This window comes from Spinacia oleracea, chromosome 1 (genome assembly GCF_020520425.1).
Source record: "Spinacia oleracea cultivar Varoflay chromosome 1, BTI_SOV_V1, whole genome shotgun sequence".
Taxonomy (NCBI): domain Eukaryota; kingdom Viridiplantae; phylum Streptophyta; class Magnoliopsida; order Caryophyllales; family Amaranthaceae; genus Spinacia; species Spinacia oleracea.
In genome coordinates this window covers 118,488,065-118,502,471 of record NC_079487.1, presented here as the reverse complement: position 1 = coordinate 118,502,471, position 14,407 = coordinate 118,488,065, and the positions used below count along the sequence as shown (strand labels likewise).

Sequence of the window (14,407 nt, the reverse complement as noted above, 5' to 3'; positions counted from 1 at the left end):
AACAGAACCAGTTCCAAACACACAGTTGTTGACAGAAACCCAAGACTCTACATTCATTCGTGTACTGAATAAAGAATAAACGCAGGAAAAAACCACACAAAACAAACCCCAACATAAACTAAGCCTCCTAAAGTCTAAACAACTGAAAGCAACATAGATTTACTTTGACTCAAGGCCTAGAAAGTTATAAAGTTCTTAAGAATAAGACTATTCTTAGTAGCAAAACTCAATACCAATGAATTGAAGTAACTAATAAGACTTCTTATAAAAAGTAGATCCAGACATTTATTATAAATATATATATCAACAACAGGCTCTGCACTCCGCAGTTGTGATATTGTTCAATTGATGAATTCCTTGTTAAGGGAACTAGGCAACTACAATTTCTGATGAATGCCAACTAGCTAGGCAACTACAATTTCTGTCAAGAAAGAAAGACCAAGATGAATGCCAACTAGGCAACTACAATTTCTGATGTTAAGGGAAGCTCCTTCTCTAACAAAATTTTGGCATTGAAGTACGCCATTAGTAATGGTGACATTAACAATGTAATTTTCCAAACAAGGCATAATCAAATACTCGTAAAAAATTCATGAAAAAACAAACGCCTGCGAAAATTACAAAATGAATATTAGTGGTAAAAGTATAACAATATTATTAGTGTCAAGTATTAAAGTTTTGATTTTAATTTTAGAGCACACTATTAGTCGATATCAGGGTATGAGCATAGATGAAACTACAATTGTTGATACGTCATATTTGAGGCCTTCATGTTCTTGTCTGAAGCTTTTGTTCTGTGTCTACTACTATGAGAGTACACACTGATTTACGTTTGGTAGAAGGCTAGTATCAACTAGGCAGCTAGAGAAATTTGATATGCTTTGCCTGACGGTTTTCAATCAGACAAATTTGCTAAATATATTTCATTTTAGGGAGCTGTACTGTGTAACTGCTGGCTTTGCTGCTAGTGAAATGACTTTTTTTCTGCCATTGTTTCACAGGATAATAAGCCTGGAACCTGATATTTAAATAATCTAGATGCTTCAAGGATCGATCGTATTTGGCCTTAATTTCCTCTAATTATGTTTATCTAATTATGTCCAGCACTCAATCCTAGAATAATTTCCATTTGTACTCCATGTATTGAGCATATTCAAACAAATACTATGATGTAGTGAGGTGAATTTTTTTTATGAAAGGATTATGCTGCAAGTATCTTATTGAAGGGCTACATTTACTGTTGTTCAATGAGTATCATCATTATCTATTTCATATTCTATAATACTTGGATTCTTTATGTTAGACCGTTTCTTTCATTAAGGAGGAGGCTCAATCCATATGTAGCAATGGGACATCAGGAGGAGACCCTTGATGATGGATGATGATATAAGCTAACCAGACATATATATTGTACCAGTAAGAATAGAAGCATGTACATAAACAAAACAAAAATAAAGCAGACTAGTAAAAGCATATACCAAATAGAAAATCAGAGTATAGTAACATAGTAATTCATAGGCTACCAAAAAATAATCCACTTTAAGGTTAAAACTCCCAAAAACAAACCAATTAGTTTACCATAATTCACAATTCAAAAATCATCCAATGTTCACTGAGAAAAAAATAATACGAAAGCTGTTCACAATAATGAAATGAACAATCTCTAATCTGACAACCGAAAATTATGAGAATCAAAAGCAAAACAATTCCAGATCCAATAATCCACAAATACAGATTTAAAATGCAAATCAAGAAAACCCTAAAAATACCCGCATATTTACATATCTTAATCAAAATCAATTGAAATCATTAAAAATTTGCCTGAAATTAAAAACAGTAACAATAATAAGATCTTACAGTAATAGAAGATTCAGTGTTCAAAACGGTTGACCATCTTCAAATCGAACATCGACGAGACGACGGCGGCGGCACCGATCCACTGACAGACCTTTCCAACTGCGCCTTTACTGGTGGATTCATCGGTGATTTAAAAGCGTCTGGCCCTCCGGAATTTATGAAGTCTGAGTTGCGGCTAGTCCGTAACATGGTTAATAGAGGATAAAGCATTGAAGGAGAGTGAGATGGAAACTGGGAACAAGCCCAACGTGAGTTTGAGGGGAGAGAGAGTGCACAAAGTGAGGACTAAAAAGCATTCACATTGAATCAAATAAAAAAAAAGCATTCACATTTATGTACTGTATTTTTTTATTAATTTAAAACGGGAAAGAGACCCGTGTTCCTACCGTTAGGTCTTTACATTTCTCTATCTGTTTTTTGCAAGCAACATTTTAGCGGGGCCCAATGTAATATAGAGACCCGTCGGTTTACCTAAGGGGTCTTCCTTTATTGTGATGTGCGGGTCCAATGTACATTAGAGACCCCTTATCATTAAAATTAGATCTCTTCTATTAAAGAGACCCGTTATCTTGTACAATGGGTCTTTTATTGAGGGTCTCTTTGCCCATTTTTGTAGTAGTGTCACCCTCTACCGCCGCGGAACCACCAGTAGCGGTGGCTGCCAACCGGTAATTTCCCTAATTTTTTTTGATTTATGTATGTATGAAATTAATTGTTAACTAGTATAGTACCCGTGTAATAGCACGGTTTAAAAAATTCAAATACTAAGTCCACTAATTTAATAAATAACTGATGGTATAAATCTCTTAAATTTGAATTTATATACATAGTAATTACATATTATGAAAAAAAAAATTGTTAGAAGTAAAAGGTTATACTTTAATATTTACAACTTGTCAAGTTGTCATAACAATATTGCACTTTATAAATTTAGTTATTATGTAAATTAAGAAACTAATTATTATAACCGACAACGGAGTATACTATCCGTTTTCCTATGTTCTACTCACTTTCGTTTTGAGATATTTTACTAATTTCTACTCACTTTTACTTTATTCCATTTATGTCAATGTTTTATTCATATTATATCAACTCTCACCTCACATTGTGAGACCCATTAATATCTAATAATTCTCTTATTCTCTATATCTCTTCTCCTTGGAGAAAAAGTACCCACTTGTGTGGTCCCCCAGTTGAGTTCTCCTTGGTTTATATTGCTACAATAACTGGGTAGAACTCATGAAAACAAAGGTAATAACTATTTGTAGTATTATATTGTATACCTCGAAAAGATGTGATTGTGCTAAATTTCAATTTTTATTTGGAAATATACATCCAATTTGTGCGTATTTAGTTTGTGTTTGACACCTTATTTGACACCTTAATTATAGAATTGATCGAAGTACAAATTTAAAAGTCAGTGAGGATCATGTTTTTACTTAATATGAAAATCGATACTTGGTTGACAATTATAAATTTGAACAAAACCTAAAATATACTCTATAATTAATTTAACGACCGTAGAGGGATCATCAATTTGTTAACACGGACCTATACTACTACGCATATTTTTTTAAAGTATCGATTAAATACAAACATACATAATATAAAGAGATGAATTATACTTCATTCGTTCCATAATATTCTTCACATTTACTATTCATGTGGTTAGAGTTTAATTTTTTTTAAAAAAAGAGATTAAAAGTATGACAGTCATTAAGGTTTAAATTTTAGGAAAAACTAACATGATCTTGTGAGATCTCATGAATTTTGTTTCAGTTTACGTAAAAATTTTCAAATATCAAATCTTTATAGTTTTTGCTAATGTCCAATTAAATATATTATTCGTCAAATTTGAGCGTTAGAGATTGCGCATAATGAAAAAGAGAGGAACTTTCACTACGACAGAAAATGCTTTTAATAGCGCTTAATAAGGCCTTTAACAGCGCTTCTTGAAGCGCTGTTGATGGCTCCGCTATTAAAAGTAAAAGGTACATTTAATAGCGCTTTTCAAAAGCGTTGTCATATGTAATATTAGGATAATTCAAATGTTTCTTTCATAGCACTTTATAAGCGCTATTAAAGAAACGCTATTAAAGGTTTACCGCCAACTTTTAAATTATTTTCTAATAGCGGATGTATATAAAGCGCTGTCAAAGTTATTAATTTTTTTAAAAAATATATATTTCTAATATACCTGAAATTTATTTATTTTTTTGCAACAAAAATAACACCATATATTGAAGAATAGTATATAGTTGAAACTTAATTTCCAAACCTCAACTAAAAGAAGTTATGTAATTGTCACCCTAATAAAACCGATTACATAGATATAAAATAAAATTCTAAACATTAAACTACGTAAAATACATTAATTAATAGAGTCTAATGTTTGTTGGTTCCTTCAACATAACCTAGCTATTATACAATTGTTGAACAACATGGCGCACCCATTCGGTTCTTTACTTCGTCAATCTGCTCTTTGTCATAACTTCGAAACTGAGAATCTGAAAAGTAATGTGAAACAATGGGGTTTAAGAATTCATACATATATAGAAGGGGAAAAATCGAAAGAATTAGTATTACCATAAAAAATAAGTGCCATACATGAAGAAAACAAATTGAACTTACATTATAGGAATAGATTATGATGTGATTCTAATTATTTGTGTACTACTACGTAATTATCAAGGTCATTTTTAGGTAATATTTATGCTAGGTACCAAATTATGAAGTCTTCTATAGTTTGAATGCAACCATAGTTGGATTGGCTGTTAGCTGTGCAGACTCACAATCTTTGCCTGTCTACGTTGGCCTTAGTATGTACTACATATATATGTACCTTTTTTTTGGAGGCCTGGTATGTCTTTTATTTCTATATTACAAAACCAATACTTCTTATTAGATTTAAAATATATAATATACATATCGGTCTCCATTAGCCAATATGAAGAAAGGACACAATATGTGAACATTACTTGATATAAAAACAACTTACCCATGCACCACCGGTGTTAACAGGCCCATGATTTGCTGTCATGGTGTAACTCATAAAGTAATAAGGTATCGATATTCCAAGGAAAAGACTCAGCCCCAAAACGTACATATTCCTCATGGAATTATTGTTCGTAAATTGAATGAAGGAAATCCCACTGGCAGCTGCAAGATAGTGACTAGTTACAAGGCATTCATAACATCAAATAGGTAATTAAAAATAATAATATACTTACCAACTATTCCATACAGAACGCAATATATGGCAGCAAATATTGGTAGAGGGATTGATGCAAAGAAGGATTCAAATTTTCCTGAAACAGATATTTCACAGAAGATAATTAAGCTTACAAAGATGAAAATACATGCATACTTAATTTCATTAAAGCTTCGATTGTAGCTGTTACTCCAGAACTGCTCACCAAATATGGAGAAAAGGATCATGAAAGATGTAGACACTTGAACAACTCTCCTACTTCCTACATGTGTCAGTCCAAGAAGCCCAACATTCTCCCTGCAAGAAAAAGTGAAAGTTAAATGTATGAGATATGTAGCAGCTTACTGAGATAAGAAGGTGCTGAAAAAAACCTTAGGGACAACTTCTTGAACCTATCAAAAGTAATAACTTAAAATTGCAGAAATTATATATAAAAACTTAAAAAGCTATCCCACTTAAACAATAACCCTACATAGCTCCAAGTGTGTTGCAGGGTCTTGACTCTTGAGAGGTCTAAATGTACGTAGTACTTACCCTTAACTGTCAACAGTTGAGATAGACGGGAAAAGGAATAATTTCCACTCAACTTAAGGCAGTAGTATAACTATCCTATTACTGTTTTAACTGAAACTGGACAAACTATCTCACAAGAGAAGAAGAATTTCAACAAGGAACTTCATTTACATTATTCTTTCTTGTAGGACTTCTCTTCTATTAGAACACTAAAACACGGTTTTAAAGAGGAACCAATTACTCGACAACACAATGTATTATTCTTGAACCAAGTGATTTCAGAAAAAAAGTATCTGCTATAATAGCTCCCTAAATTTACAAAAATGGGTTGGAAACGCTGCATATACAGGGCACTTACACCGAAGTAGTTGAACCAACAATAGAACCAAATAGACCATCAAGAAGCATGCTTATACCTTGCGTGCCAAAAGAACAGTTAACCTTCCTTACCACATATTACTCCAAGCGGAATAGCCAAACAAATTATTAATATAATCTCAGCCCAAACCTGCCACCCTATACTTCTGCTCAACGTATGACAGGGAGGAGGAGTGGCACCAGATAGGCGGGCAGCTGCATAAAATGTTCCAGTGGCCTGCACCAGAAAACGAATCATTCGAAAAGATGGATCACAAAAACATGCCAATATCCTACTACTTAAATAGAGCTCGTCCACTATTTTACCTAAAAGAGCTTTCAGCAACAAAGTGATTTTATAAATTCATAATACTCAAATCATGAAAACACAAGCAAAGTTATTAATTTTATGCGAACGTGATCAAACCTCTGCTGACGAAACAAGTGCCGCACCCATTATCCCAAACACACTGCCTGCACTGAATAACGGTGTACCCCACTGGAACATTAATTGATTATCGTATAAAATTTAATTAAAGTCAAGCAATGGTTGTTAATTAAGCTCACTTACGTGTTAACGATATGATTTCAAGTAAATCCCCAAGGATGCATTTTTCGGTTCCTATAAATTCAAGAGTAATATTATAATAACAAGAATAATAGATGCTCTTCATTAGTACTGTAGCTTTCGTACACTAACCCTTATTACTACAATTCTATAATTCTAACCTAGATGAAACTATAAGGATTAAAATAAAGTTGTGTGATGACTTGGCAATGCCCACCAATAACTATCATGGTATCACCTACAACAGAAGAGGACAAAAGGGGCAGCAACAGAATCATCCAAACATCTTTAAAAAGCCGTAGCAAACAAGACAGCAGATGCAATAGAGGAGAAAAGGAAGTGGGATGGTAGTGCAACGAGTTTTAGCTATTAATAAGGGAAGAGAGCAATGAGTTTTGGTTGTCTTTTGTGTGAGTAAACAATTGAGACTTGTGACCTAAACTCACTATTTTGGAGAATTGTAGCCTCAAGCTAACTTGTAACCGCACCATTTTGTGTGCTTAATCTTCCATTAATATAAGCAGCAATCTTTCCCCATACTTGTTAATTTTCTTGGCAGATTTGTGATTTCATTACAAGCTGATGCAGTATTAAAAAGACATGATATTTCAGACATATTAAATCATGGCAATATTGCCACTAAATCCCTTAACCCTCAAGTATCAGACTCATCAGAAGCATCAATCTGTTTCAAGTTTCATATTATCACTGCAGTCGAATTAAGAACAATAGTCTCAATTCAGAACCAAGAATCGACTGACTACCATCAACGAGTGCATGGATTTGTTCAATTAAGAAGGTTTTAAGTATGTAAGCACCCGTATCAGAGTAACACAGGTAATATTTTGACAGAATCCGACAGTAGTTCACTCAAGGAACAAATAACGGTGGAAAACCAGTACATCAGATTGATTTGTAGCAAGATCAGTAGATCAATATTTAATCAGCATTCAGAGCAGATCAATATTCACATTAGCATATCAGTTGATCAGTATGCAAGATCAGCAGATCAGTATTCACAGCAGCATATCAGTAGATCAGCAGATTAATATTCACAACAGCATATTAGTAAATCGGTAGTCAGTATTCACAGCAGCATATTAGTGGAATAAATTAGCATAAAAAAGCAGAACACAACAATCACAGCAGAATAAATTAGCATAAACAAGCAGACATATTAGCATAAACAAGTATAACAACACAATCATAACATAACAAATTAGCATAAACTAGCATAACAACACAACCAAAAGAGATCATTACACATAGCACAAAGCAACATATTAGTAGCATTGCAGTAGATCAGTTCGAAGCAGCATATGAGGCGCACATCAGTCAGTTGATTTAAAATGTTATATAGTGCGCCTCACTTCAACTAGGCGCACCGAAGCAAGACCCCTACCACTTTAGGCTTGGAGCTTTTTTACACATTGCATTTGAGTGATTTGACTAGGCATGTAAGAAAAAATGAATCAACTCTTGACATAGGTGAAAGCGAAGACACCAAATTAACTACTTCCACTGGAGTGGTTTAAGTCCCTACATATTTAGTAATGAAAGAGACAAATACGAACTCACTGAGAAAACACTTCTATTTTCCAAAAATGATCTTTTAATCAATACATTCACCACTTGCTTTAACTTCACAATTTCAGAAATTAATGGAGAAAAAAATTTAACCATGACTAAGTCATATACAGTAGAATATTAACAAGAACAGAAGAATCACCCCTGCAATAAAAAACTACAGTCAATGGCTATTACCACAGGATTTCGTGCTTAGCTGAATACAAATCTAGGTTCACTGCGTTGTACTACCATCCTCCCCAAATTAGTTTCTTTAGAGAGGGATCTAACCTTTAATATTTCTGAAAATAAGATAAAAAAATCTGTTATAATCCTTACCGTCACAGCACAGATAAAACCTTTCTCAAAGTCAGAATGGATAACTCCTGCAGCTTAGCTTACAAGAGTTCTGCAGAGTACTTAGAAATAAGAACTAGGGGGAAATTAACCGAGATATGTAAACTTTACTAGGCATAGCTCACCACCTTGCCCTTTTAATTTATTAAAATGTTCCTTGTCCTTTTAATTTACTAGGCATAGCTCACCACCTCTCCAATTTCTTGATTATGGATTGTGTAACCTGGTATCACTGTTTAATTTGCAGGTTATGAAACATGGATATATTATTTCACAATTTCAGCAAGTCATTTGTTTTGCATTCCATGACAGCAAAATACTCATGGAAACATGTCAAGAAGCAAAGAACCTTTGAGGATTGTAACACTCTTCTACCTTGATTGAGTAAAATCGAATGAAAACAAACCTTTTGTCTGACCATAGATTATTTTTGTATGTGGAAAGAGAGATTTCATTGAACAGGAAAGCAGTGAATAGTTCTTGTTATTTTGCTGGAGGATGAATTTCAATTCTGGGCGAGGAAGAGTTGTTTAGCAACCGCAAAACCCCAAACCCCATCATTAAACCCCAAAACCCATAATTAAACCAACCATAATTGAATCCAAACCTCCTTCCCAACAAAACCAATTCAAGAAAATTAATTAACAATTATCCCAAATTTCATACAAAAATTAAGAACAACATAAATTAACAGAATTTCGCAAATTTTATGGAGATTACCTTGAAAATCGATTTCTCTGTCAGAATAAGCAACGCCGGACAAAGGAAACGCCGTCACCTAAATCTCCACCAACCTTAATCGCCGCCATCTAAATCTCCACCACCCTTAATGGCCGCCGCGTGAAGGATTGTGGTGCTGGTTTCGGCGTCTATTGAGAGTCTTGAGATTTGAGGTTTCTGGTTTGGCAGAGTGAAGAAGTGAGGGAATTAGGCGATTCTTTTTTATTGGTTTTTGTATTTTTTTTTCTTTTTTTTCTTATACTTGTAATAGAGGTTTTTGAAAAAGCCCTATAATAACGATTATAAAATAATGGCGCTCCCGGTTAAATCGCTATAATATGTGCACATGTGACAGCGTTTTTCTTATAAGCGCTATGATATGTTATTTTTAATATTTTTGATAGCAATAGAGGCAAAAACGCTATTAAAAAAACGCTATTAAAAGTCATATTTGTAGTAGTGTTTATAGAACAAAGGAAGTGTGAGAGAATCAAATATCCCCTCGGGTTTTTTGTTACGCTCGTGGGATTACACTTATAAAATTATAGTTATGGTGTTTGTATGACTGCACGTATAGTGCAAAAGTTGTGTGTTAACTTACATTTTTATTGTTATGAGCAGTAAGAATCATTATTATGAAAAAGTTAACATGGTTCTAAAATCACCATTTTATGGTTGTCTACAAATGAAAAAGATATACTATGCAAATTTTATTATACTCTTTTAGTATAGCTATAGATTATTTCTATGTCTATTGTTTTATTTATGCTATTTCATGTTAAGTTTATATTTGTATATGCTAATATACCCTAAGATAATACTTATATGTGTGTAAATAATATTTTAGTCTGGAAAAGATATTCACACGTAAACTTATTAAATCAATTGCTCAATTCAGTTTATTTATTTAGGGGAATAAAAAAGAGCGGAATTATTTTTAATGTGAGAGTGACACGTGTTAGTTTTGCATTTAGCGCCTTTTAATTTCTTTTAGTATAGCTATAGATGTGGCCTCTACTTTCGTACAATTCTAACATTTATTTTTCAATTCTCCTTAAGCGGAATTATATCACTAACCATTGATGTTGATTGAGACATTTATAAACTAAGTTACACTAAAATTATTTAAATTTATGGTCCTATGTATTGTTTGTGTTAGATGCCTTATATACTGATGGATAATTCATATATATGGTACTAACGTGTGCCTTTATGGTAATAATGATATTAGACCAATGTATAATAATATTCTTAGGTATTAATTCCATATTACCAATGTGAAGAGCCTAGAGTATTACTATACACATGCCAATCAGTTTGAAATTATTCGTCTAACTCAAGTATAATCACTTTGGCCGAAGTACAAAACTTTAAAATGTAAGTTTTCAAGTATCACAAGTTTGTGCAAATTTTAAACAAAAGGTCTTGCATGCATAAGGTGTACAATAAATTTATTGTGCACCAACATAACTTTTACCTAGTTTTCTCTAACTTTTACTCAACTTTCTCTAACTTTAATGTTATTTTAAAAAAAAGTTAATAGATAAACATTTAAAAGTGTTAAATGATTAATTTTATACATTATTAGTGATTTTGAAGAAATATTTATTACGGAGTATTAAAATGAAAATTTTTATTACTAAAAAGTAGATAACTTTTACATATATAAGAATAACTTTTAAGCATTTTACGTCAACTTTAATTTCGGTATACGATATTTATCGTACCTATAAATAAGAAATTGGGAACTTTGAAAGGTAAAATCTCAAGATTTCAAATTGATATCTTAAGTTAGTACGACCTTTAATCATTCTAGCGCTCAATATTTTCACATTGAATATTTTAGATACCTTTTTATTGCACGGATATCTTGTATATTTGCTGCAAAATATTTTACTTGTTTGTTGGTAATAGAAGTATGACTTTCCCCCCAATATCTAAAATTAACGATGTCAATATTCTTATGGAGATCTCTATATATTAGAAAATATATTATAGACGTATGACAATCTTGTATATTATACGGAGTAATAAATTAATAGGATATATTATTCCTAAATTAATCATATTGCATTCTATAAAATATACTTCCTCCGTCTTTTAATACTCGCAACGTTTGGCTTTTGCCACTATTCATATAATCTACTTTGACTATTCTCAGTGCTTTTTATATAAGATAAAACATAGTCATGTGGGATCTTGTTAGATTCGTCTCAATGTGTATTTTCAAAATATCAACTTTTTATAATTTTTGCATAAAGAGAATTTAAGATATAAATGATCAAAGTTGTGCATTGACATGCGTGAAACTAACAAACGTTGCGAGTATTAAAAGACGGAGGAAGTAGTATTTTAATAAAATAGAAAAAAATTAAAAAAAATTAATTTCTTTAATTAGGACAGGAAAAAGAGCGGGAATTTTTTTAACGTGAGAGCGACATGTGGCAGCTGTGGTTTTAGAGCTTCTCTTTTAGTATAGTTACTAGTATAGGACCCGTGCGATGCACGATTTATATATTTTAACTTTAAGTGCAAATTTAAATTATTTTAGATAAGAAACATAGAAAAATACGTAGAATTTTTTTATTCTTTTTCACGCACCACCCATAGTTTCATGTTAGGTATAAAAATCAGTTATCATCCTGTTTTATGAGAGATGTCAATTCTCTTGCTGAACCGTTGAACCCGTTGGGTTGGTCCAATCGTTTAGAACCCAAACTGTTAATAACCCGAAGATAGAACCCAAGACCCGATCCAATTATATTCAACCTGAAATGACCGAAAAATATTAACCCGATTAAGATCCTAAACCCGATAACAAACTCGTTCCGCAGTAACCTGATCCGTTTCAACCCGAACCGAATGGATCAGAATGGCGCTAATTAATGATCCAATCCATTTGAATCCAAGCCGTTTGAACCCGAGGAAAACTTGTTTACAATACAAATTGTTTCAACGCGTAATCCGCTTAATCCGAACCGTTTACAACCCATAACCGTTTAATTCGAATCGTTTATAACCAATGACCCATTTAATTTCTCTATTGATCTTAAATTCTTAACACTTTTAAAAGTTAGTTATTGCCTTTGTCCCTAATTAAGGCCTCAAATATTAGAATTTATAAACGTATTAAAAATTGTGATTTTATAATTTGGGATCGAATTCACTTGATCCGAAGTAAAACCCTCTATCCATTTCATCTCGCTACTGATTTATCCACATTGTATGAACCTATCGATAAAAACCTAAACCCCGATGTAACCTAACTATACCTGTTCAACCCGACCCATTTCAGATCTGATATTAAGTTCAAATACTATCTCATTTTTTTATTGTGTACCCGTACCCATTTTAAGTACCCGTCCAATCTCAAGTTTATTCTCTTGAAATCAGGTCTGATCAAATCCATGAATGATTTAATTAGTTTCATGTCCATTAAATTTAGATAAGTTCAGATAAATTCAAAAAATTTATTTCAAATAAGGTGAAGAGAATGTACCCAACCTCAATTTTTCTTTGTTTCACTCACTTATTATACATGTGGTCGGAATAATAAATAAATAATTTATTATACTTTGTGGAGTATTTATGAAAGAAAGGTTTTATGTATGCTAAAAGGCAAAACCAAAGAAAACCCACATAGCACATCACCACGAAGAATACAATTTTATCACTATAAATGTTCACCACTCGTCGAATCACTGCTTATATATTCTCGTACGTCTAACGGGGTGGAGATAGACAAATGTTCATTCAATCCGCTTCACCTATTTTATAATTTTAATTGTGATATAAAATATTTTTGGAGATATTAAAAATAATAATATCAATAGAATTGAGAATACCCCGCACTCGTAAAGTTATAAGATTTTAGATGGTGAATTTATTTGGTGATACTTATCATATCTTATTGATGTGTCTCCATTACATTAACAAATAGCGGGACAACTACATAATTCTTAAAAATTTTATGGTAAAAATTAAAGTAGCAATAGAAAAGTATGACTAACACCTAATTGTTTTAGTTGTCAAATCGGTTTATATATTTTTCCATAAAAAATTTATCATAGCACTTACAGTTAAAATTTGTAAGTCGTGCATCGCACAGGTCTTATTTTTCATATATGCAAAGATATTCATAATTCTATTGTATAAATGCGTGAGAATGTATCATGAGATTGAATAAATGATTAAAGGAGTATGTATGTATGTATGTATGTATGTATGTATGTATGTAATGTTGTCAATAATATTATCGTGTATAAAAGTAGTACACAAAATAGCATTCCAAATAAAATGTCCATGATACGTTATATAAGTAAAATATACTAAGATAGGATTATGTCAGGTAGTAATTCATATGATTAAGATATTATGCATGAGATTGACTACGTAAAACATTGATGTATTTCATGAAATTTTCCATATTAATAATTCATTGTTATCATGAAATGCAGCCAGCCTAATCTGACAAAAATATATATCTATTAATTATTTTGTGTGTAATATGTACTTTTTTTTATATATATAATAAGATAAACAAATAAAAGTATTTTTTAAAATGTAATATGTGAAGTAAATAGTGCCCTTGGTCCAAGTATGCATTCAATGCTAAGTCTAATAAATGCGGTTCAGTATTAATTAACAAGTTAATAATTCAGTGAGATCAAGTGAGTTGAATGCCTAGCTAGAGGCCGCTTCAGTTCAAGTGGAATTAATGATATTAATCCACAGCTTACTTTTGACTGAACCCGTAAGGTCACACAAATAGTACGTAAACGGATCAAGTATTTAATGGCATTAAATACTCCATCTATGCATATTCGGAATCGACGGATCTTGATTTCGGTGGGAGCTGAGATCGTCACAAGCAAGTGAATACTCCGGAAACAATGATATTGCCGGAAACGGAAATATGGATCGTATCAGAAATATAAATATTATCCAAGTCGTAGATGTTGCCGGAAACGGAAACATGGTACGTATCGGAAAATATTATCGGAAATGGAAATATTGCCGGAATCGGAAATATTGCCGGAAACGGAAATATTGTCAGAATCGGAAATATTATCGGAATCGGAAAATAATTCCGGAAACGGAAATATTAAATATTTGTTCGAAACGGAAATTAATTCCGGAATCGGAAATATTAAATATTGTTCGTATCGGAAATGAATTCCGGAACCGGGAATTTAATCGGAAGCGTATCGTAAGAATTAACATCGGACGAGGCCTACCGGACGAAGGCCCAGCACGAA

At 32.4% G+C, this 14,407-nt stretch overlaps 1 protein-coding gene across 1 annotated transcript; it reads right to left on the bottom strand.

Annotated features, from left to right (window-relative positions):
• Positions 1–4,224: 4,224 nt before the first annotated feature.
• On the bottom strand, positions 4,225–6,395 carry LOC130465643 (nucleobase-ascorbate transporter 3-like). Its single transcript, XM_056834482.1, has 7 exons — positions 6,366–6,395; positions 6,090–6,176; positions 5,414–5,460; positions 5,274–5,365; positions 5,088–5,165; positions 4,856–5,016; positions 4,225–4,364 (listed from the first exon to the last, which is right to left on the bottom strand). The coding sequence occupies exons 1-7, from the start codon at positions 6,393–6,395 to the stop codon at positions 4,320–4,322; spliced, it is 540 nt and encodes a 179-aa protein (XP_056690460.1). The 3' UTR covers positions 4,225–4,319.
• Between the last annotated feature and the right edge of the window lie 8,012 nt (positions 6,396–14,407).